At 35.7% G+C, this 26,965-nt stretch overlaps 1 protein-coding gene across 2 annotated transcripts in view; it reads left to right on the plus strand.

Annotated features, from left to right (window-relative positions):
- The window catches only part of ANKIB1 (ankyrin repeat and IBR domain containing 1), a 121,627-nt gene that overhangs the window by 43,534 nt on the left and 51,128 nt on the right, over positions 1-26,965 (plus strand). For both annotated transcript variants that reach the window (XM_080663653.1, XM_080663654.1), the window contains exons 2-5: positions 306-587; positions 2,440-2,740; positions 11,498-11,680; positions 21,317-21,434. In XM_080663653.1, coding sequence (XP_080519779.1) covers positions 400-587; positions 2,440-2,740; positions 11,498-11,680; positions 21,317-21,434 — 790 coding nt within the window. In that variant the 5' untranslated portion in view covers positions 306-399. The remainder of the gene's footprint in view (positions 1-305; positions 588-2,439; positions 2,741-11,497; positions 11,681-21,316; positions 21,435-26,965) is intronic.

Here is a 26,965-nt window from a genome sequence, read left to right on the forward strand (position 1 = left end):
TAAAGAGAAACATTTGAAAAGCTACTGCATGCAGATAACTTTAATAGTACAAAGTACAGCCTGTGAACCCTTAACAGTCTCTGTACAGGAAAATGTTACAGTTTAACAAGAAGTTAATTTGGACAATGTTAAAAATTTGAGACTTTTTTGGCTAGTAAGGGAAATTTAGTTAAATGTAATATAAGTTGTCACTTTACATCCTCTTCCTGGGTTTTATTAGTGTTCCTAATTGTGATGGTTTCTTTAGGATACTGCTTCATAATTATTGTTTCCCAATCTCATTTGATCATTTTTTCCTCTATTAGAATGTGAAACATGTTACAGAAGCACTCAAGAAGTGGCTGAAGGGGGGAGGAAAAAAGTGCCACTGCCTGTCAGAAGAAAACAACAAAACAAAACATGGGAAATACAACCACCAAATTCCGTAAAGCACTCATCAATGGTGATGAAAACCTGGCCTGCCAAATATACGAAAACAACCCTCAGCTAAAAGAATCCCTTGATCCTAATACATCTTATGGGGAACCCTATCAGCACAATACTCCATTACACTATGCTGCTAGACATGGAATGAATAGAATATTAGGGTAAGTATCACTGTAAACCAGTTGATAATAAATTAGTCAAAGGGGAAAACCATATTAGTGAAAGGGGGGGAGAAAACCCTGATCTTTGAAAATATATACATACAGATGTGGGTATTATATGGTATTGTAGTGAATTGAAATTTCTAAAACTGAATATGCTTAAATTATTAGTTATGACTTTTTAAAATTAAGTCTAAATTAGACCAAAAGTTTTTAATAGGTTGGTTCACATATTCTTGTTGCTACAATGATTTTGATTCTAGAAAAGTACTTGTCAGCTATCAACAAATTGCAGGGACTAGGGCTTACAGCAAAGTTCTTAAGCTCTGATTCACTAGTTGAAGTTGAAAAACAGATACCTTTGCCTTATCTAGTTGGATCAGATTTGAGTTTCTTTTAATGGGGTTTAGTTACTTGAAAAGACTTTTCTAAAAGTGAAACATTTCCTTAAAACTTAAAATACTAACAAACTTAACGCTTTTCAAGCATTAGTAACAGGGAGTATATTTATTCGAAAATTTTTACCTAATTACAAAGGAATTAAATTTTATATTTGCTAGCTTATAACATGCAAGAAGCAAAGGATAGAAAAGTAGCTCCAAAACAAATTTTTTTTTCTTAGAAGTAGATTATGCAGCTATGGGAGTCTGATGCTAGAAGAGAAAGAAACACTTCCTTGCTTACACAGTGAAATATAATTTTTAAACATGTATTCAAAGCTTTTTAGAACTTAACAAAAAACTTTCAAGCTTTTTAAATTTCATTTTATACAAATTGTTGTTCAAATTAAGCTGCTCTTTTTTATATACCTGAAACATGCCATGTGTGTTCTTTCTACCATGTCCATGCTGCTCTCTGTGCCCCAGTATCCCCTTCCCCACTCCACTCAGCTTTCTCTTTCTTTACCCTTCCTTCAAGGTCCTGGGCAGGCTTTCTCTGTCTTCTTAGCCTGTCACAACCCACAGGAACCTTAGTCTTTCTTTCTTTTTCTTTTTCTTTTTTAACTTATATGGCTCTTTTTTGTTTGTATTACTTGTTTGGCATACACTATTTCATTGTATTTTATAATTTTGTATATCTTCTCTCTGCCTACCTGAATTGCAATTTTGTAATAAAAGTGTCTTTTTTTGTACTTCTAACATCTAGCATGATATCTTACACAAAGTAAAAAGAAATTTTATAAAATCATTGCACAAGGGCCCTGCCTGCGTAGCTCAGTGGTTGAGCGTCAACCTATGAACCAGAACGTCACAGTTCGATTCCCGGTCAGGGCACATGCCCAGGTTAGGGGACAATCCCCAGTGTGGGGCATGCAGGAGGCAGCAGATCAATGATTCTCTCTTATCGTTGTTTCTATCTCTTTCCCACTTTCTTTCTCTCTGAAATCAATAAAAACATATTTTTAAAAAATTATTGCACAAGGAGATATTCTTATGACCAGGATTTATAGTAAGGTTTATGGTGCTGTAAACTAATATGATTTTAAGAAAATATTTGAAATGAAATGTGACAACATCTAGATAATCTGCATAACTCAGTGAATCAGTACTTTTCAGAAGATCACACTATGTATATGATTTTTAAAAATTATGCATGGGTAAAAGATTATTCATAATGCAAGATAGATCAGTGAATTTTAATGTAGCAGTATAGAAGTTTCATTGATATTAATTTCAGAGTCTGAACAGTAATCTTTAAGTTTGATTAGCAATAAATGACAACTTGTTAAACTTTTGGTATAGTATCAAATGTGCATATTCATAATTATCTTTTAAATTTTTTATCTTCTATGTATTCTTATTTCAAAGTAGGAAATAACTGGTTTTTGTCCTTTTTTTCTTTACTACTTTAGGACTTTTCTTTTTGGTAGAGATGGAAATCCAAATAAACGGAATGTGCACAATGAAACATCTATGCATTTGTTGTGTATGGGACCTCAAATTATGATATCTGAAGGAGCCCTTCATCCTCGTTTAGCACGCCCCATGGAAGATGATTTCAGAAGAGCAGATTGTCTGCAAATGATCTTAAGATGGAAAGGAGCAAAACTTGACCAAGGCGAATATGAGAGAGCAGCTATTGATGCTGTAGATAACAAAAAAAACACACCCCTGCACTATGCTGCTGCCTCAGGGATGAAAACCTGTGTAGAGGTAAAACTTTGTTGTTTTAAATATTCTGCACGGTGAAATTTTTGTCTTGAAATTATGTAATAATTAGTGTTTCTTTTGCTTTTTAAAAATTTACTTATTTATTTTGATCTTCACTCAAGGATATTTTTTCCTTTGATTTTTTTAGAGACACTAGAAGGGAGAGAGGGAGACACAGGGCTAGGCAGAGGGCTGGAATCGAACCTGTAACCCAGGTGCGCACCCTTGATCACAACCCTTAGGTTCAAAGTCTGACACTCTAACCACTGAGCAACCAACCCGAGCATGTTTTGCTTATCTTTTTTTTTTTTTTTTTTTTTAATATATTTTATTGATTTTTTACAGAGGAAGAGAGGAAGGGAGAGGGATAGAGAGTTAGAAACATCGATGAGAGAGAAACATCTATCAGCTGCCTCTTGCACGCCCCCTACTGGGGATGTGCCCGCAACCAAGGTACATGCCCTTGACCGGAATCGAACCTGGGACCCTTGAGTCCGCAGGCCGACGCTCTATCCACTGAGCCAAACCGGTTTTGGCTGTTTTGCTTATCTTAACAGTTAATTTACCTAGTTGTTTTTATCCCTTTTGTGGTTCTAAAAAGGCAGGAATTCTTTTACATAAAGTCATTCCCCAGTTTTAGGGGAAATATTAAAAACAAATCCACAGTTACACAGCAAACCTTGGGAATAAAATGGTATCAAGAGCAATTGAAAATTTGCTAACATCCCTGAAGATAATAGTAATCAATTAAACACTATCATATTGAGAGTAATAGCTTTAGTAGAAAATAGCTTTTCTACTTTTTTGCTGATTTTTAGTAGACTTTGTATAATAAAATTTATGCATATTGGATATGGCAACTCTTGGCAATGGGAACTATAGTTATAGATCTAGAATTGATCAGTTCCCTAAGCAAGGGATGAATATTAATGAATACATTTATTGGGGTCTTTTAAAAATCATTGATAATTTTAAAATGTGCTTCTTTTTCTGTTTAATGGGTATTAAAGTATTCCTGAATATTGAGCTTCTTCTTCTATATATTTCATATATATATATATATATATACACACACACACATATATACATATATATATATATATATATATATATATATTATATATATGATATCTGACAGGCTTAGATAAGGTCAGCCATATAATGTAGGATCTTAATTAAGATAATAAATCATTACTCTCTTTATGGTATCATCACTACTTATAACAGGTTTTTCTCAGTTACATTCATGTCAATTTATACATAACTCATAAGAGTTCTTTCGTATAGATATATTTATGATGGGGAACACTCTCCATAAGATCACAGATTATCTACCTTTCCAAAAAGGTAGACCTTTATTGGAAAAAACAACAACGATCCTAATCAGGTTAAATGATATATCTGAAAATTTACTATTTCCTTAATGTTATTCATGTATATATACTTTATACTTCTGAATTGATACCAAAAATATGGATGCTCTTCATTTTCTTACTCAGGTTAAAAGATTACAGTTATTTAAATGATTTCTTTAGTGTATCTTTTTTGTTGTTATTCACAGTTATTTACTGTATCTTAAGTGTCAATTCTTTTCACTTCTAAAACCCTTATCTTTTGTTTACTATTATTATTTGTGATATTTATTAATCTTTTAGAGTGTTTTATTTCTTGGGTTTGTGTCATCTTTGCCCACTAGTTAGTCAGTGACAGTTATTAACTTGAAACTTTTTTTTTTTCAGGCAATGTTTTCTAACATTGATTCACAGCATGGTAGAAGGATGTTCAGGGGTTTTGGGTGAAAGGAGGCTATTGGCAGAATTCCTGAGGCTTTTACACAAGCCTTTTTGTATATTGTTCTATGCCCACCTCCCATGAAACAATCCGTGCTGTAATGACTTACCATTACTGATGGGACTGCGTCATATTTCTCAAGCGAGTTAGAGTAGACAATAGCTCATTTTTTTTTTTTATAGCTCATTCTTGATACTCTTAAATTGCTGCCTTAATATCTTACTGCCAAAAATTCTATAAACATTGATTTAGTAATCGTTGATTTTAAAGTATGTTTGCAATGACGTTTTTATCAAATTGTTCAAAAAAATAGAGTGTAGTGTTTTTGCCAGTATTATTTTTTGCTCAGTGAATGCAATTGGTGCCAGGTTTTACTCTAAACTATCTGACAGGCCTGATGATTTGCTTCATGTGAATGTCTGTATATGTTTTAACTGTTTGATTTATCAGTATATCACATTACATAAACCACACCATTTGATGACTTTTTATTTTTCTATGTATTCAGAGGAGCTCTTAGACTTAATGTAAAACATCCCAAATAAAGCCCTATAAAGCCCTATAAACAACCACATTCAGGCTGTTCTCAATGATAATTGTTTAGTTGTAATTTTGATGTGGTTGTGAGAGGACATGTGTACCACATTCACCTATGCTTCCATCTTGACCAGAAGCCTTTATCACTTATTTCGAGGAATATTCCTAGAAATTTATAAAAGTGAAATGACAACCTCTGTCATATCAACCATTTATTGAAGATTCTGAATCTTAAGCCTCTAAGGCTAAATTGATTATTTTATTTCATGGCTAAGGTCAAGCTGTTTTTTGTTTTGTTTTTTTAACTCTTAAAGAACTTATATCTATGGAAATATATCTTCTCTAGTTGGTTACATTTATTCTAGTTTTCATCAGCAAATTTCAGCATATTATTTTACCCATATGGCACTATCTGAACTGTACAAAGCCCTGAATGACTTTGGTAATGCTTACTATGAAGTAAAATTGAAGATTTTCCTGGGGAAGCATACATTACTAATTCCCAGAGGTCTTACTGTGTTTTTTAATGCTAATGCTTAAAATATATGCATTTTTTAAAACCTACTATATAAGTGTATTTCTTAAAGTATTAGTGGTTAAGTATCTTCATTTCCTGTCCTACTCCTTTAATGAACAGGAAAGGCTTAGACTTCTCATATAAAGTTTACTATCATGGGTAATTTTAAATATGGTTCCCCCCAAAAAAACTACTTATTTGTCTGCATCATTGTTTTTAGCCCTTTGGTCTTAAGAATAACAATTATAATGACATTTGTATATAATGTTTTTCTAATTTTCATAATATTCATTGGTACCAAGCATGATATAAAGGATTTGGTTTGAGTGAGAGAGTATTATCAGATATTTATTTATTTATTTATTTAATTTCTTTATTGATTAAGGTGTTACATGTGTGTCCTTATTCCCCCATTACCCCCCCCACCCCCCCCCACTCATGCCCTCACCCTCCTGTTGTCTGTGTCCATTGGTTAGGCTTATATGCATGCTTACAAGTCCTTTGGTTGATCTCTCCCCCTTACCCCCACCCTCCCCTACCTTCCCTCTGAGGTTTGATGGTCTGATCGATGTTTCTCTGTCTCTGGATCTGTTTTTGTTCATCAGTTTCTGTTGTTCATTAAATTTCATAAATGAATGAGATCATGTGATATTTATCTTTCTCTGCTGGCTTATTTCACTTAGCATAATTCTCTCCAGTTCTATCCATGCTGTGGCAAATGGTAAGAACTCCTTTTTTACCACAGCGTAGTATTCCATTGCGTAGATGTACCACAGTTTTTTAATCCACTCATCTGCTGATGGGCACTTAGGCTGTTTCCAAATCTTAGCTTTGGTGAATTGTGCTGCTATGAACATAGGGGTGCATATATCCTTTCTAATTGGTGTTTCTAGTTTCTTGGGATATATTCCTAGAAGTGGGATCACTGGGTCAAATGGGAGTTCCATTTTTAGTTTTTTGAGGAAACTCCATACTGTTCTCCACAGTGGCTGCACCAGTCTGCATTCCCACCAGCAGTGCACGAGGATTCCTTTTTCTCAACATCCTCGCCAGTACTTGTCGTTTGTTGATTTGTTTATGATAGCCATTCTGACCGGTGTGAGATGGTACCACATTATTAGATATTTATTACCGTTTTGGACCGGTCCTCACAGTGACTATCTATAGGACTTTGAGTGAGTCACTCAACCTCTTTGAGATTATCATTCCCAACCATTCAAGAAGAAACCTTCACAATTACCTCAAAAGTCCCCATTTAGCCCTAGTCAGTGTGACTCAGTGGATAGACAGTTGGCCTGTGGACTGAAGGGTCCCGGGTTTGATTCCAGTCAAGGGTTGTGGGTTTAATCCCCAATAGGGGGCATGCAGGAGGCAGCCGATCAATGATTCTCTCATCATTGATGTTTCTATTTCTCTCTCCTTCTCTCTTCCTCTCTGAAATCAATAAAAATACATATTTTTTAAAGTCCCCATTTAGCATAATTTTCTGTTAATCTATGATTTTAATAAAATATATCCCATTTCAGAATCATAAGCCTTTAAGGCTAAATTGATTATTTTATTCCATGGCTAAAGTCAAGCTGTTTTTTTGTTTTGTTTTGTTTTTTTAACTCTTAAAGGACTTATATCTGTGGAAATATATCTTCTCTAGTTGTTTAACTATTTTGCTGTCTGTATATTTACGTAAGAACAGACTTGATAAAGTTGTCAGTTGGCAATTTCACATAGACGTTTAAATGGTTTCCTATGGCTCATTTAGAACCAGAGAAATGAAGTATTTGCTTTAAAACTTCTCCTTCTCCCTATGATAATTGTGTTTCATAGTAAGCTTAAGGTGTACACACACACATACACATACACACACACACCCATAAGAGACTCTCAATCATACTAGTAGAGTTTGGGGAACTTATCAGTGGTTATATGTAGAATATTGCAATGGAATTTTCAGCCCTGTAATTTCTGATGCTATATTGCTTCCTACCTAGTTGCCTTCACCATATGATTATTTCAGGTCTCTCAAGTTCAACATTTCCAAAACTGTACTCAGTCTTCTTTAGCCACTTGCTTTTTCTCTTGATTGCCTTGTTTCTGTTAATGATTCTACTACCATTATCTCTTGATACCTGGATTTACCTTTGACTGATTTTTTTGTTTTGCTTTTTATATTAGGGGTTTTTTGTGGTTTTGTTTTGTTTTGTTTTGTTTTGTTTTGTTTTGTTTTCATCAAACTCATGCTGCTTGTTTGCAGAATAGAGCTCTTCCTTGTCTCTTTTGGCCAGCCCTTCCTTTTGTTTCTGTTATTCACTCTTTCTAACACCAGATGCTTATATTGAACCTTCACTTTGGGGTATTTTTCACAATTTTCTTAAGTAGGAAAATCTGGAGTTTCAAAAATATTAATCATTCAAAATTATTTATGAGATAAAAGTAATGTAAATAGTAGTGGACTGTATTGGTATGAAAATTGAAAATGCTTATATGTTAAACATTTATTAAGGACAAACTATAAATAAAGCCCTTCTAATTCTAACTTTTTTATATTTCAAAGAATTGTTCTGAGGATCAGCAAACTTTTTTTCTGTGAAAGCCCAGATAGCAAATATTTTAGGCAACTGTTCAACTCTGCAGCCGAAAAGGAGACATAGAACAAATCGGCCTGGCAGTGTTCAATAGAACATTGTTTATGGACACTCCCACATAAATTTCTTATACTTTTTACATAGTATTAAATAGTCTTTTTATTTTTTTCAACTGCTTAAAATATAAAAACAGTTTTTAGTTCTTGGTCTATACAGAAACAAGCAACAGGCTGGGTTTGACCCACAGGCCTTATTTGCAGTGGATCCCTGCATTATGCAAAGAACTGGGAAAGGAAAGCTTCAGAAGCTTATTTTAAATACATGAAATAACATTATCAATATGTACAAGTGCTGTATGCTTTAAGATTATACAAAATGGAACTACTTTAAAACACATCTTCCAAGACTTTAATACAATAAATAATACACTTTTTTCTTAGTTGTTGCGAGTTTTTGTTTTTCTGCTTTGCAATAGAGATGGACTTTGGAGAGGAATGGTGGTTAGGTCTATTAGCATGGCCCAATTAAAATCCAGTGACTTTTCTCCTTTTGGCAAACTCCCTAGAGAAGCCTCGTCAGTAGACCTCATTTTATTTATATTAGTGCTTCACATGCCATAATGATTCAATAAATGGTTGATATGACAGAGGTTGTTTTGATAGGGCTTAAGAGCATCTTTTTAAAATGAGTATTAGGTATTTTTTGTGCATTCCCGTTCTACTTGTTTATTCACAGCTTTAATTGTAGCTGCTTGTCAGATCAAATAGAGGTCACTAGAAAACCAAAGATGCTAAGTCACACTTTTTCATTTCCAGCCACAGAGCCTGTTTGACACTTTGGCAGCTATCAAAGCATTTCACACTTCATTGAAAAGCCATAAAAACCATTCACAGGTCAGACTGAAGAGTTTTACCTAATTATATTGTATTTTTAATACCTGGAATTTTAAAACTGAAAAGAATACAGAATTTGTGGTCCCAGCTCAGCAATGGAGTAACTCTGCCTCTCTGGGACTCAGTTTTCTAATTTTTAATCAAGAAAGATATGATCTCATTATTGCCTCCAAAATATTATGATGCTAAGGGCCATATTAATCATTTAGGCAGTGGCTCAACCTCCCCATCCCAGGAGCACACCAGGACCTCTCCCCTCCCTCTATTGTGTGCTCCTCCCCCCCCCACCCCCTACCCCCCCACCCCCCCACCCCCCGCCACACAGGCATACACCTCCTAAACTCATAAGGGACTCCATGAGGCTTTGCAAACAGGATAGCAATGGGCAGTGGTAGTTCATCCCAGGGAAGCCCCCCTGAGCCTCTCCCCAAGGTCCCCTTTTCTCTGACTTCTTAATGAGCCAAAGCAAAATAGCTTAGGCTCACTTCCCTAACCCTTTCTTGTTTTACTGTCCTCAGCCTTTATAAATGTCCTCTAAAATTCACCTGGACTTGTATTGTGAAATCTTACCTGCATTAAGTCAAGAACCCACACCCAGGTCCACTTTCTGTTAATAGTAGTAAGGTTTAAGTAGGTATGATTTCACTTTTAAGTATTTAGAGGGGGCTATTCAAAATGTGGCCCTCAGACCTGTAGCATCAGTAACTACTGGGAGCTTGTTATAAATATAACCCACCAGACCTCCAGATTCCAAGTCAGAATCTCTAGGGGGTAGACTCCAGGGATGTTTTAAGCAAGTTCTCTGGGTTATTTATTTATTTATTTATTTATTTATTTGCACATTACAGTTCTGTGAAGCACTATTCTAGGTCTCAAACATATAGATTGAAGTATTTTGTGGAAGGAATGATAAGACAGATCCTGTAAAATGAAGATAGAGTCCATAACAAGGAGAAGAAACTAAATGCCAAGGTCAAGAATTTGGGATTTATTTATAGAAAATTGAGTCACTGAAAATTTTTGATTGGTGAAGTGCTATTATAAAAGAAGATACATTAAGATTAGCTTAATGGTTATAATGTAGGACAGATTTGAATGGAGTAATTCTAAAGCAGCGTTTCTTAAGGTCTTGCTATACAAAGAATGATCCTGAGAATGGTGTTGTGTTATCAATCATTTGGGAACTTGTTGGAAATGCGGAATCTCATGCCTCACCTCTAACTTTGAATCTGTCTGGCAAAAAGCTGCCCCTCTGTACCTCGCCCTCAGGCCAGACAATTCAGTTCCTTCCCATATGTCCCTGGTACCTTTCAAGCTGCTGCCCTAAGGAATGAGTCCAAGTCCGTGCATGGGCCCTTTAAGAGGACTGCCGGGACTCCAGCAGCCTGAGCCTCAATCCCCACTTGTTTTTACAGCCAGAAGTTATGGGGATTTCTCTTTCTGGCACAGGAATCCTGGACTAGGGGACTTGGTGTGATGCTGGGACCCCTCACTCCTCAGGGGGAACCTCCATAACTGAGATATCCCTCCCAATTTTTATCTGCTCCATATGGGTGTGGGACCAGCCTGCCCCTCCTACCAGTCTGGATGTGGCTTCTTCTTTACATCCTTAGTTCCACTAGATTTCAGGCTGTTCTCAATGGTAATTGTTTAGTTGTAATTTTGATGTGATTGTGAGAGGACATGTGTACCACATTCACCTATGCTGCCATCTTGACCAGAAGCCTTTATCACTTATTTTGAGGAATATTGAAAACGGTTTTGCTCATCCTAATTTCATTTCAGTGTTTGACTGAATAATGAATGATACAAATGAAAATTTTTGTCCCCTATGTCAGGACATCCAGGTATTTGTGGCTAAAGTAACAGTATCACTGGTATCCTTCTTGTTTAAGAATGATTCCTAGTCCTAGAAATTATAGAAGTGAAAGCATTGAATAACTATAAATTGTTTTACTGATAAGTAAAACTTTATTTTTGAATTGGGTAGAATGCTTAAGAATTTCTTTTTAAGCCCTGGCTGGGTAGCTCAGTTGGTTAGAGTATTGTTTCCATACACCAAGGTTGCAGGTTTGATCCCCTGTCAGGGCACATACAAGAACCAACCAATGAATGGATAAATAAGTGGAACAACAAATCAATATTTCTCTCATTTTCTCTCTCTGAAAATTAATTTTCAAAAAGGACTTTATTTTTAAAGTTTAAGAAATTAGTGTTGTTTTAGCTTTTATTTTTAACCAAAGGGAATCATCTTAATACTAATAAACAAGAATTGCCAATCTTAAAATCAGAAGCAACTAATATCTAAATAACTTTTATTGTCATTTTAGGAACATAATATTGCATTTTTGTTGTGTTTCCTTTATTAAAGGTTTTATATTAACATGAAATAACTTATTTAAATATATTGTTACAAGTTTTTGAGAAAAATCTTTTTTAGCTTTTAGTAAAACATGGAGGAGACTTGTTTGCTGAGAATGAAAATAAAGATACTCCTTGTGATTGTGCTGAAAAGCAACACCACAAAGATTTGGCCCTTAATCTGGAATCCCAAATGGTATTCTCACGAGATCCTGAAGCTGAAGAAATAGAAGCTGAGTATGCTGCATTAGACAAACGAGAGGTAAGGTGTGTTTTTTTAATTAAAAAGTTATATGGATTTTAAATTAAAAATTTTTTCTTGTTTAAAGCCCAGTTTATGTGATCTTTTTTGCAATGGTAAATATCCAGTAATCTACATAGCCGTAAGTATAAAAATACATTTAGAAACCCTAGAGGTCAAAGCTTTCCTCTAACATACGTGAGTATATTTACTTACACATAAAAAGATGCTGATGTGTGGTATGAATCCTAACCGCTCCTACTAATCCAAGACTCCAATCCTCCTCTTCCTCAGTCTCTCTCTGTCTTCTGGATTGTTCTTGTCAACAAATATGCTTTGGTAAATCCTGTTGTAAAAAGCAAAAACAGCTAAACAGTCTTGCTATTGACCACTCTTCTCCAGCCCTGTCCCTGTCCCTGTCCCTGTCCCCTGCAGTTGTAGACCATATCTCCCATCTTTATATGGGAAAAACCAACTTAATTGTTGCCCCTTCCTACCAAATTCCTCTTTCTTCCCTTCTGTGATGTAATGGAACTTATCATGGACATCAAGAGTCATTTGAGTCTTTCTTGTCTGAGTAAATATTACCTCCATTTACTGAGTTGTTCTAGCATAAACAACTCATGCATTCTTGAGTTGTTACATCCAAACAATCTGGGAATCCTGTCAGTTTTACCTCGGAAACTATAACCTAAATCAGTTTTACTCCTCCCAATCTCCACTCCTACCTCCCTAGGCCCTTGCCACCCTCACTTCTCATATGAGTTAATGTAATAGTTTTTCCGTACTGGTCTCCTTTCTTCTATTCTGGTTTCCTTAGAATCATCTTATACACAGAAGCCAGAGTGACAGTTTTAAATTAAAACGAGGTTATATCACTTAAATCATTTAGTAACTTTTTATGGTACTTAAAATCCAAACTATTTACTCAGATATAATACCTTTTATGGTGTGGCTACTACCTACCTCTTCAGTGTTATCTCAGACATTTTTTCTTAACTCCCTTTGCTCTAATTACCATACCTAGACTATACCAAGACTTTGCATTTGCTATTTTCTGTGTCTGAAATCTCCCAGTTTTTCTCTTGACTAACTCAATATCACTTTTTCAGACAGGCAGTCTTTAATCATTCTTTCTAAAATAGGTCCATCTCCTTCCATTATTCTTCACTATAATATCCTGTTCATCCTTCTTAGCATTTATCATGTGCTGTAATTATTTTTTATATGTTTGTTTACTTGTTTATTTCCTTTCTCTCTTATTAGATTGTCAACTCCACAAAGACCAGGGTCTTAACTGCCTTACTTAACAGTGTACTTTCAGTGTCTAACACACTGGTACACAGTGGGCACCAATAGATATTTCTTAGATAGAGAAACTATAAGACACAATAAATTTTTCCTCCTCAAATGATTTTGATTTGGTGTTTAGTGCTAACTTGATTCTAAAAGAAATTTTATAACTCTTCTTTGTGTTTAATTGTATTGTTACTTTTCTTTTTCCCATGAATTCCCAGCAGTTTGGGGGCTGCTATACTTTCCAAATGGGGAAAAGAACTGAGTTTCTTAGAATTAAAAGATTTCCGTTTCTTTACCTTTTGTGATTCTTTAGTTAGATTGTTTAATATTTATTCAGATTAAGTATACATAGAGAGAAGGCTGATGTCCTAAGCACTTTAATGTGGTTGTTGAAGTCACATAGTAACCTTGAAATGACAATTATGACCCCTTCTTTTTTTTTAAATGAGGAAGATAAGCCAGAAAATAGTTGAATAACCTATCAGGACCAAAGGGAGCTGAACCTGATTCTTATGACTTCAAAATCTAAGAATCTCTATTTGCTATACTGCCTACCTTTTGACAGCCCATACATAGAAATTATAATGTAACTAGAGGCCCAGTGCACGAAATTAGTGCACAGGGGTGTGTGTACCTCAGCCCAGCGTGCACCCTCTCCAATCTGGGACATCCTTCTCACAATCCAGGACTGCTGGCTCCCAACCGCTCACCTGCCTTCCTGCCTGATTGCCCCTAACCGCTTCTGCCTGCCAGCCTGATCACCCCCTAACCACTCCCCTGCCAGCCTGATTGCCCCTTACTGCCCTCCCCTACAGGCCTGGTCACCCCTATCTGCCCTCCCCTGCAGGCCTGGACCCCCCCAACTGCTCTTCCCTGCAGGCCTGGGTCCCCCTAACTGCCCTTCCCTGCAGGCCTGGTTGCCCCCAACTTCCCTCCTCTGCTGGCCTGGTCAGCCCTAACTGCCCTCCCCTGCAGGCTTGATCGCCCACAACTGCCCTCCCTTTCAGGCCTTGTCCCTCCCAACTGCCCTCCCCTGCTGGCCTGATTGCCCACAACTGCCCTCCCTTGCAGGCCTGGTCCCTCCCAACTGCCCCCCCCCCCCCCCCCGCTGGCCATCTTGTAGCGGCCATCTTGTGTTCATATGGGGGCAGCCATCTTGTGTGTTGGAGTGATGGTCAATTTGCATATTACTCTTTTATTAGATAGGATAATTGATAAAATAATTTAGTCAGAAGACATTTAAACAATAATATTCTAGAAATAATGTTGATGTGAGTAAACTGAAAGACATTTTGGTCTTTTCATCAAGATACCTTAATTTATTAGTAAATTTTAAAAACAGTGGTACTCATCTATAGATTTAACATCTAAATGAACATAGTATAACTATAATAAACTATTATGTAAGGCAAAAATATTTACAGAACAGTTTGACACTAATTATATAGGAAAAAACTACTGTATATTTGAAGAAGTTTGCTGTATACCAAAATGGTAATTGTGGATATGAGTGATTTTCTTAATATTATTATGTTTCTATTTTTATGCATTGCCTAAAATTAATAATGAATATTTATTGCTAAAAAATGTCCTCCTTCCTGATTTTACTCATCAAAGGTAAGTTTCTTTTTTGTGCTACCAGACTTAAGCAGACATATACATATAGAATTTTTAATGCAAAAGTAAGATCATATAGTATATTGAGTTCTGCTAAAATATTTTTTCAAGTTAATGGTATGTCATGAACATCTTTCCCAAGTCAGAACATATAATCGACATATTTCTTACCTATTGGTGAACATTTAAATAATTTTAGATACTTTGCTAGTTTTGTACTTTTATTTTTAAGCCGTATTAGATTTTTTAAAATTGATTTCAGAGAGAAAGGGAGAGGGAGAAGGAGGTAAAAACATCAATGATGAGCGAGTCATCAATTGGCTGCCTCCTGCATGTCCTCTACTGGGGATCAAGCCCGCATTCCGGGCATGTGCTCTGACCAGGAATCGAACCATGACCTTCTGGTTCATGTGTCTATGCTCAGCCACTGAGCCACACCAGCTGATATTGGCTTTATTTTTGTCTACTATTTCATAATTTAAAAAGCAGTACTTTCATAAAAAAATACTTATATACAAATATTTATAGCAACACTACTCACAATAGCCAAAAATTGAAGATAGCCAAAATGTCTATCAACACATAAATGGATAAATAAAATGAGATATATACACAATGGAATATTACTCAGCCATAAAAAGAACTGAAGTACTAACACATGCTAAAAATATGGATCAATCTCAAAAACATTATGCTAAGTGAAAAAAAGCCAGACACAAAACGGCACATATTGAGTAACTCTGTGTATATGAAATGTCCAGAGTAAATAAATCCATAGAAATGAAAAGTACATTAGTGGTTGCCAGGGGCTGGGAGGAGGAAGGAATGTGACTACTTTATGGGTATGGGGTTTCTTTGGGGGTGATGAGAATGTTTTGGAACTAGATACAGGTGGTGGTTGTACAACATTGTGAATGTACTAGAGGCCACTGAACCGTACACTTTAAAATGGTTAATTTTAAGTTATGTGAGTTTCATAACAATTTTTAAAAACAATGTTTGGTGTTTGGTTTTTTATTTGAATGTAAACAATGCTTTTTTTAAATTAATTTTTGTATCTTCTTTGACCCTGATCAATTTTTGGATTATTCTGTCTATGCTAGAGTTTTACATGGCCTGCTGTGTAATTGTATTAAGCTACATAATTAGCACTTTTTAAAATTTATGTTCCCAAGGTGCAGTGTTTATTTTAGCTAAGGCTTCTATTCAGTTAATGATCTGGACAGTGTATAATATTATATCTCTGTAATTTCTTATTGACACATTTTAGTTGAGCTCTTTCCTCTGGGTGATTAGTTTATAAATGGTAAGATTTACTTCATTAATTCATTCTACAAAACTGAGTAACTGCTCTGCCAGACAATGTTTTAGGAGATTAGAGATTCAGTGAGGAACAAAGATAAACTCCTGCCTTCTAGGGGCTTATGTTTCATCATGGATAGAGAGACACACACAAATAAGTTTAAAAATAAATGAACACAATTTCTGAGAATGGTAACTGCTATAAAAAAATAAAAACAAGATGATGTATTAGAGTGATGGCTGAGAGCAGTGTGTTCAATTTATTGAAGCCCCAAAAAAGAGCAGAGAAACTAGTAAGTAATGGGCCTCATAGAGGACAGGCTGTAGGAATGGATGGTGTGATTATACCTGGGTAAATGAAGGGGAAACTGAACATTGCACTGCTATGAAAGTCATCTATAGACTCCCACCTTCCAATCTATAATTCAGGAAGGCACAAGGCTCTTTTTCTGGTAGGAAATTTATATGCTGGATTTTGCCTTAACTAGCTACCCCAGTTAGTATAAGGCTTAATGTACTCCATGTGCCTTCCTCTTAGGTCAAAGTACACATCAGGGTAGCCTAGGTCTTGATCGCCAGGTGAGAACAGATGAGTAAGTAGCATGGAAACTGAAAGGAAGGGAAGGGTCTGAGAATCCTAAAGGCATTCTCTAGCTATTTGTTCCCCTATCTCCCAGGCTAAGCTCATAGATCACTAAAGAGAGATTGGTATTAAAAGGAATTGGAAATATCCTCTCCTTTCCCTGAGTGTCTTAAAATTTTAACAATTACATTATATTTGGGTAAATAAGTACTTATTTTTTCATTTTTTAACTATGAACATATTTTACCTATATAATTGGAGGGAGGGGCAGCTATTTTTATTGTGAAAAAAAAGAAATACTTCTTTCATAACTCCTTTGTCATAGTCTTTTCTGAAACAGTTTTGAAGGTACTATCACTTTATACATGGTATCAAAGTGGTATAGTTTGTATGTTGGGCTGTTTTGCATTTCTTTGGTGATATTTTGATAGCAATAGTATGTACAGATGCAAAAGAGGCACTTTCAGCCCAGTTGATGTGGCTCAGTGATTGAGTGTCAACCCATGAACCATGAGGTCACCGCTTCGATTCTCAGTCAGGGCACATGCCCGGGTTGCAGGCTTGATCCCCAGTAGGGGCCGTACAGGAGGCAGCCCATCAATGTTTCTCATTGATGTTTCTATCTCTGAATCCCTCTCCCTTCCTTTCTCTCTAAAATCAAATAAAAAAACATATTTAAAAACAAACAAAAAGAGTCATTTTCGTACTCTTTTTAAATTAGTTTTCTTTTTCCTTCTTTGTATCAGGACTGACTGCTTTGAAGGTTATTTGTGTTTAATCTGAAAATAGAAGCAGTTTGTCTTTGCAACAGGAAAGAGAAAGGCACCTTCATCTTAATCCTTCCTGCAGAAGAAAGGACTGGTGCCCACTTGGGACTGAGCAATGTATTGAAATGCTTCACATGACCTAATTATAGTTCTGTTGCAGAGATTCAGAGTGAATATCTTACATACTCATGAAGGCAGCATGTCTTTCTCCTTTAAGAACTATTTTTCTTCTAGTGTAACCTATTTAAGGTTTAAAACTGCATTTTAAAGAAACTTTATGCAGATGGCTTTTTATTATCAGTTTGTTAATTTTTTTTTTTTTTTTTTTTTTAGTTTGTTAATATTTCTAAAGTTAAACCTTATTTTGCTCAACATAGATGAGGTAGAATGATGGCTATTCTCAAAAAAAAAAAAAATTTTTTTTAACAAAACAATACCAGGAAATACACAATTGCCACCACTAGAAATACCAAGAAATAATCACCCTCTGCTAATTTAAGAGAGGTACCTAGGGATTTGGAACTCATTTTTTAGAAGCAATGATATACATAGTGTATAATTTCTATCCTAGAGTGAGTACTACAAATCCTATCTAATAAAGAGGGAATATGCTAATTGACCCTCACGCCATCACAAAGATGGTGGCACCCACAGCCAATAAGGAGGGAATATGCTAATTGACTGCCCCCCCCTCAAAGATAGCGGTGCCCACAACCAATAAGGAGGGAATATGCTAATTGACTGTCATGCCCTCAAAGATGGTGGCGCTCAGCCCCCCAGCCGCCCAGGGCCGGCCTGAGGTGCAAGCAAGCCTCTGATGGCAGCTGCCCAGCCGCCCAGGGCCACCCAAGGCTCAGGTAACCAGGGCCGGCCGAGGCTTGCACTGCCGGCAGTGGCAGCAGCAGAGGTGTGATGGGACGTCGCCTTCCCCTGATCGCCGGGTCACCTCCTGCCCCTGAGGGCTCCCAGACTGTGAGAGGGGGCAGGCCAGGCTGAGGGCCTCTAGTTTAATCATAAAAGGACTTGTTAGGTTTTTGCAAGGGAATATGTGGTTCACAAGTTATCTTAAAAGCAAACTGTACATGATGATTTGATGGGCTTTTCAAACGATGGTTTAGATTTACTTACAATTTTTTTCCTTTTGTAGTTAATGGTATCCCTATATAGAATAGGTTAAATTTTCTTTGTTTTTTTTTCTAGTTACATTCATATGATATCTGTATATGTAGAGGCTCATGGCAGTATACATGAATGCATACATAGGTGCAGTAGGCTGTTAATGGCAGTGTCATACGAAATGTATTTAACATAAGTTTTCACCATTTTTAAAAGGAATAGCAGTGCAGATTGATTGTGTGCTCTGCCACTGTTGAAAGCTCTAACATCTCCAGTGATTTATCTTTTATTTTTTAATTATTTTTTTCCTACAAAACATGTTCTGCATAAAAAGCAGAATGAAGTGTTTATTGTTCTACCACTTATAAATAATCCTTGTAACATTATGCAAGATTGTCTTCCATTTTTCATCACTGGAGTGATATTTTATATCTTATAGTTTTTTCTTCCTTAGCATTTCTATTTTTATTATTGATTTGGGGGGTGGGGAGAGAGAAAGGGGAGAAAAAGAGAGAGAAACATCAATTTGTTGTTCCACTTATTTATGCATTCATTGATTGTTTCTTACATGTGCCCTGAGTGGGGATTGAACCCAAAACCTTGTGTATGGGACGATGATGTAACCAACTGAAGCTACCCAGGCAGAGATTCCCTTAACCTTTCTTAATATTTACAAACTCACCATGCCAATCATCTTGAATGACTGCAGACTATACTAACTTGTAAATGTCCTATATCTCCTTTAATGTACACTTGGGTTAGTTGCATTTTGTCACTTTTATAACAAACATTGCAAATGACTACAATTTTCCCCACATTTATGATTATACCTTAGAATAGATTTCTACAAATTTTTGGGTCAGAGATAATTGGTTTAAAGATTCATAATACATGCTTGGTTGTTAAATGATATACCAATTTTATTTTTACCCACAAGGTATCAGAGGGCCACCTCACTGAAACCTTTCCAATATTGAGTATTGTCTCTTATTAGCCGTGGACACTTTGCTAGATTTAAAAGTAATACAATTTTTATGTTTAAAACTTGGCAGATATCTATACAGTCAAGTCTGTTACTCGTTTCTGTCATTAATACATGCATTGCCTATATATGTGTTCCTGCCAGAAGACATCTAAGGAGCAAGAAACGGGTGAATGCCCGGGCTGGGAGGTGGTGGTGCTCTGGGAGAGGACAATGGGGGGGAAAAGGGACATATCTAATATTTCAACAATAAAGAATTTTTTTAAAAAGAAAGAAAATAAACATGTCAACTGAGAAATTATCCCTGGTTAATAGAGTCCCAGTCATACAGGGTTAACTGAGAATTGATGAAATGGTTTACATGGTACCAAAAAAAACAAAGCAAGAAATAAAGATAATATCTAATTCCAAAATATCTGTAAGTCAACTACAATGGGTGAGTTTTGCTAACCACCCAAAGCTCTCTGGAGACTGTAATAGATGCTATCAGAGGACATCCTCAAAGGTTGTTATTCTGATAAGTACTTGGTAATTTCTACTGCTTTTTAAGCTATGGCTTTTAGTTCTGTTATGTTGTAAATCAGCGAGCCGACATGAGATGCTTTAATAAGCCAAATTAATTTGGAGTCTTTTTATTACGGTAGCACTAGCAGGCTCAGAGTAGAATATCTCTGTCAAATTCTGGGCCCCAACTTGGTGGAAGTCTTCCCTATTTATACTTTTTTCAGCTCTTTGTCTCCCAAATTTGGAACGAGACTTCCAGAACTGAGAAAGAAGGCCTGTGTTCTGGGACAGGGCCGTGAGACCGTATCTCAAGGCCTGACACCAGCACTAACAACTCTGTCTGGGGCATAGTTCATGGCCTCTGGAATGGGAGTAGTCTTACTTTTCCCTATTATTTAAGCAAGCAAGCATTTACAGAAGCCAAAATAGCAGGGTTAAAATTTCAAACAGCAGTTTTTACACAAGATGGAGGTTACTATGCTTCAGTTCTATGCATATTGCATGCAGCAAGCTTAAAACTGTTTAAAGAATTGAAATAAATATGTGTATCAGTACTAATAATGCAAATACAATACTGAATAAAATTAAGAAAAGCAGATTGCTTTTATATATATAATGTTATGCCATAATATTATGACAGCTATCAATCAAATTCATGGTAGTGATTGTCACAGAGAAGGATGAGGGAAATTAGGGAAGTATAATAGGAAAACTTGTCACAGATTATGAGGTTTTGCTTCTTTTGTTTCATTTTGTTTTTAAAGGGACTTGAAACAAGAAACAATGTTATCAATAATGGTTTGAATAGTTCGATATGTGATTTTATTCTTTATATATTCTCTGTTAAAACAACAACAAAAAGATAGATAAAAGATAGCAAAAGAACAAAAAACCTGAGATGATATATCTCCTATATGAAAACTAAGGAACATTCATGAACACTTGAATAAACATATTGAAATAATATATTTATGGGTAAAAAGTCTGAATAGTATAGCATAGCTACTTCTCTCCAAATTAATTAATAGGTATTATATAATCCCACTAGCAGTCTAAATAGGTCCTTAATAAGTGTAAATGTTTGGTGGTTTCGTGATTAAAACTGCTTAAATTAACACATATTTATTTATAATTGGTTTGCAACAAAACTGGATAAAAATACTTGAGAACTTCAATCATGATTGCTCGATGTGTTTTTTTATTCTTTTTTATATTATCCAAATTTTCAAAATGGTCTTGTCATTATAGTATGATACTTTTATTTTAAAATGATAAGGTGCATGATCCCTGGCATTCATTTTTCAGTTTAAAAAGACCTGGGAAAGAGTAGTTTGAAGTCCACGATGGTGGAGTATACAGAACCTTTTGACCTTCCACAACCAAACTGAAACTGAAAGATCAAATAAATAAAATCTTTTGTTTATAGGCATTTCGAACTTTTTAAGAGTATAATAGACAATTTAACTTTGTTTTCCTTCTTTTCAAAGCCATATGAAGGATTAAGGCCTCAGGATCTTCGTAGATTGAAGGATATGCTTATTGTGGAAACTGCAGACATGCTCCAGGCTCCACTATTCACTGCTGAAGCTTTACTTCGAGCTCATGGTAATGAAACACATATCATGCTTCTCATCATATGGGTGCCTTTTGAAGTTTTTCAGAGTTAAAAGATGGCTATTTCATTATTTTAATACAGAACAAAATAGTTTGTTAAACAAGCCTGAGTTGTTCTTTGGGCAGTGATATCAGTACCTAGCATCTTCATAATATTTTGTATTTTGAAGTATAAACTGACTGTAAATCATGGAGGAAAAATAGGAAATTTCTATTTAAAAATCAAGCTACTGCCCTAACCGGTTTGGCTCAGTGGATAGAGGGGTTGGCCTGCGGACTCAAGGGTCCCAGGTTCGATTCCGGTCAAGGGCATGTACCTTGGTTGCGGGCACATCCCCAGTAGGGAGTGTGCAGGAGGCAGCTGAATCGATGTTTCTCTCTTATTGATGTTTCTAACTCTCTATACCTCTCCTTTCCTCTTTGTAAAAAATTAATAAAATGTATTTTTTAAAAAAAATCAAGCTACTAAATCAACCTATAGGTTGTCTAATTTTAGAAATGTAACTGATTTGAGCAGAGTTGAGCATTGCAATCCATAGTCCCAGTCCAGGTTTTACTTGTCAATTAAATACTTAACAATTGTGTTATTAGTATTATCACTTTATTTTATGTAAAAGCTGTTTCTCACCATGAAATGCGCAAAGCAAAATTGTGGAGTCAACGGAAGAATATACTATCCCCTCTTAAGGTTTGTTTTTAAGGAATTACTCATTTTACTTAGGAAAAGTACTCAGCTTGACACTTTGCATAGCCATTCTGGGAGTTGTCACATGCTGAGCTGGATATATGGACCCTTTTGTTGCACATTTGATATTTAACATTGTGCTTGGTTTCAAAGACAATTTTTTTCTGATTTAGAAATGATTTTTAAAAAGGGAAAGGTAAATGGCTACTATAGTCCAGCCATTTTGAGGCTTACCTGTCTATTTTAACTATAAATCTTTAATCTATACTAAAATAGACTGTTAACTTCAAAATTTTTTGATATAATCGTTTGATCAGAAGAAAATTTGAAACTCTCATTATCTTTTGATCACCACCATGAATAATTTGGTATATAACCCTCCAGAATTGCTACCTTTAATATTGATATTTCCCAGGGTTCTGTACTTGACACTCATTTTCACTTTATAACCAGCGACTGTCAAATTTTAGAGTAAATAAGAATTTCCTGGGAAACCAACCAGAGGTTCCTAGGATTAATTCTAGAGAGTCAAAGTCATTAGGTGAGGGTAAGGCATTAAAAAGTGTGTTGTAAACAAGCCTATATTGCTGTGTACATTTATCTAATGAAACCAAAGATTTCAAATAGCATCTGAACAGTAAAGAATATATCTACAACCTGACTTAATCAGGTATTCAAGGCTGTATTTCTAACTGCCTATTTAACATTTTCTCCTCATTCTCAAGATGTTTACCCTGAACTCATCATTTTTTCCACTGTCTTAATACATGGGCACCAGCATTTATCTAATTACTGTAGCCAAAAATTTGAAAGTCATATTTGACTCCTCCATTTCTATTATATTTGCCCCCAGTTTTATTTCTCTTCCTAAATATCTCTGATCCTCTTCCCACCCTCCCTAGCTGATTCTATTCCCATTGCCACCAACTTAAATTCAGGCTGTCATTATTTTTCATTTAACTGTAGTCTCCCGAGTCCTGGTTTCCAGTGTTTCCTTTCCTCTTTCACCCTATTATTTTTTTCTTTGCCATTAGACCTTTTTTTTTTTTTTTTTTTTTTTTTTTTTTTTAATGCACATTTGAGCATCTTACTCCCCTGCTGAAAAACCCTTCACTGGCTTTCCACAGACTTACAATCATCCAAACTCTCTAGTACAGTGGTCGGCAAACTGCGGCTCGCGAGCCACATGCGGCTCTTTGGCCCCTTGAGTGTGGCTCTTCCACAAAATACCATGTGCGGGTGTGCACGTACAGTGCAATAGAAACTTCGTGGCCCATGCGCAGAAGTCGGTTTTCGGCTCTCAAAAGAAATTTCAATCGTTGTACTGTTGATATTTGGCTCTGTTGACTAATGAGTTTGCCAACCACTGCTCTAGTAGATTTTCATGACCCAGGTTTCTTTACCGAGGCTATCAATCTCCCCGCTTCTTTTTATTTTTAGTATCTATTTATTTCAGAGAGGAAGGGAGAGGGAGAGATAGAAACATCAATGAATCAGTGATGACAGTGGGGGGGGGGGCTGCCTCCTGAACGCCCCCCCGCCCCATCCGGGGATAGAGCCCGCAACCTGAGCATTTGCCCTGACTGGGAATCGAACGGTGACCTCCTGATTCATAGGTCGATGCTCAACCACTGAGCCACTCCAGCCAGGCACCACTTCTTTACTTTCCCACTCTTACTTGTCTTTGGAAGTCACCTTTTCCAGGAAACCTTTTCTTCTCATTTGGTCCCAAGTCTGCTTTGAGACCCTTCCTGTCTATTCCCATTATATCCTGTCCATATCAAAGCCATACACTTAGAATAGAATATTGTGATAATTAATCTATTTGCTTTTCCTCTATATTAACCTGGGAGCTCTTAGAGGTCAGCTTTTATTGTTTTTGTTTGTTCATTTCTATAATATCTGACATAGATTAACTCCTCAGAAATAGTAATAGAATAAATAGATAATATAGCTGAAGTGTTATTTATATATTTTTTTAAAATTCACCTTTTTATTATAAAATTACATTTCTTCATTGTCATCTTTCTAAACTTGAAGTAAATCATTTGGAAACAAATTTAAACCAGGGTCAAACATGAAATTCAGAATAGCTTTTAAAATAATAAAATTTAAAGATAAAATATTTTCTTTTTAGCCAGTAATAATGCTTAACAGTCATTATATAAAAACTTCTACAGAAGAAGCACAGACTATCTTAAATTGTGTTTCTTTAGGATAAGTTTCCCAGCATGAGAAAGTATATCCTTGAGCTTTTAATTGCAGAGAGTACATTTAAATATACTATAAATCTGGCAGAAAAATGGAAGCTGTCCATTAGTGGGGAGCCATGACATGACAGTTGTATTAGTTAGGGTAGTCTAACTGTTGAAAGAAAAGTGTAAATTCAAACACAGTAAACATTTATTAATCATGTGATAATCAAAAGTGTTTCTCTTTATGGTTAGAAGTGGGAAAGGGATTCTGTTCACACATTTATTCAAGAACCTTAATTGATTGAGACTTTGCCATCTTATACAAAGTGGATTTCTAAGGTTTATTCTGGGGATTATTTCCATTCCAGCCAGACAGTCAGAAAGGGGAAAGAGCATGGAGAAATAAATGTAGGAAATTTTTGAGCCAGTCCTATAATACTCTTGACATACAACACTGCTTGCACAGATTTTATTGGCCAGAATTCAGATACATGGCCACACTTAACTGTAAGCAACATTTCTATTCCATACTGTAGCATTTTTGTGTACCATAGCCATTTCTGCCACAGGTATCTACATTCAGCTAAATAATATAATGTATCACAACGTAAGTTAGTATAATGTATCATAAGTTAATATAAGGTATCATAATATAGGTTATAATATTATATAGAATCTAAGGTAACTCTACCAGTAATTTTATTGTAATTAAAAGAAACGTTTTCATCTCTATTTGCTTACATATTATATCATCAAGTATTATTAAATAAATGATCAGCTCCATTTTTACTTCATTGATATTTCTCTAAATTACTTCTTTCACCTAGTAGGGGTCAATTTTAATAAAGTGATGTGTAATTGACTTTTCCTACCTAGAATTTGTCTATTCTGTGATAACTTTTTTGATAGGAGTTCTATGTTTTATTCCCCTGTTAAGACATCAAGCAAAGGCTAATACAGGTTTCAAATGGACAGCTCTTCTATATTGTTTAGGTAATGTCAGTGGCATTTGGTAATTAAATAAGAAGTACAGAGATAAATGATGTTAGTAAATAAAATGGACAATGTACAAAACTACAATTTACACTAATTGCTCTCAAAACCAGGACAGGCTCTGTTTCAGGCTATTGAACTGAACTGTTTGGAAGATTTATAGATTGTATCCTTGGTTACATTCATTCAGCTTTACACAGGAAAATAGATTTGAACATTATATTATCTACTGTCAAATTTAGTACCAAAGTAATGAAGTTGATTTTGATTAAGCAGAAGACAAACATGTTTGGCAGTATTTGCTAAGTAGTAATTGAATTTTAAGGAGGACTCTGTTAGAATACAAAAGGTCATTCTCTGAGCATTTCCTCAGTAATAAAGGTAGTTTATACAATGGAATACTATCTAATGAGAAAATAAGTACAATTTACAAAATATGAGATCAAGGCTAATTTTGCTTGTGCTTAGAGAAAATTTATATTGAAATACTTTTTAAGTTCTGTTGGAGGTTCATCATCTTCTATAGGCAATTAAATACTGGTAATCCACATCTTCTCACTCTGCTCCCTTCTTGCAAAATGTTACCTTCTCCCAAAACTTCTACAGGTATAGATTTCTCCCTTTGGAGTAGACCTCTTTTATACAAGCATACTCTTATATACTAGTATAACTGCCTATTTAAAAGCATGGAATATTTGACTTAGGATGGTGAGCACAAATTGCAATATACAGATGATGTGTTATTCAATTGTACACTCGAAACCTATATAATTTTATTAACCAATGTCACCCCAATAAATTTAATTTTAAAATAATAAACAAGTAAACAGATCTAAGGATATCTCAAAAACACCTTAAACTCATCATGTCTAAAACAAAAAATCATGCTCTTCCACCTCTGCCTGATTCTCTGGTATTCCCTATTTACACAGATGGCAGCACCAACCAACCAATTGGGTAAACCTGGACACTAACTTTGACATTTCCTCTCCTTTAGACTCAATATCCTGTTTTCACCAAATTGTCAGTTTCACCTCTCAAATTGTAAACTTCTGCCTTTATCTTCATCTACACTATAACCAACCACCTAGCCCCAGCTACCATCATCTTTCACTTATACTACCCAATAGCCTGCTCAACCTTCCCTCCACTCTTGCCCTATCCAATTTCATTTGTTTCTTTGTTTTCCATACTGTAGTCAAACTGATCTTTTCAAACATATTCATGAAAACCTGTCCTTCCTAACCCCACACCCAACTTTTCACTGACTTCCTATCACTCCTAAACTAATAATAACAATGTTATTAAATGAAGTCCTGCATGGCTAGCTCCTATTTCTTCAGCCTCATCTCTCACAGTGCTTCCCCTCTAGTCTCCATGCTATGGTTACATTGATCTTTTTAATTTCGTGAGGATGCCACCTTCACTCCTGCCACAAGGTCTTTGAACACGCTGTGTATCATCTGTCCAGGATATCTTCCCCTCTACCTTTTACCTAGGTAAATCCTACTTATCCTTCAGATGTCTCTCCAGGCCATTTTACCAGTCACCTTCTCTGACCTCCCTGACTGGGATCCTCTACCTCTCTGTTCTTCATGTCTCTTCTGACATTGATGATTGTTTATTAAATGTGTTGATTTTCCTTAATG

Source organism: Plecotus auritus (genome assembly GCF_963455305.1).
Source record: "Plecotus auritus genome assembly, chromosome: 4".
Classification (NCBI taxonomy): domain Eukaryota; kingdom Metazoa; phylum Chordata; class Mammalia; order Chiroptera; family Vespertilionidae; genus Plecotus; species Plecotus auritus.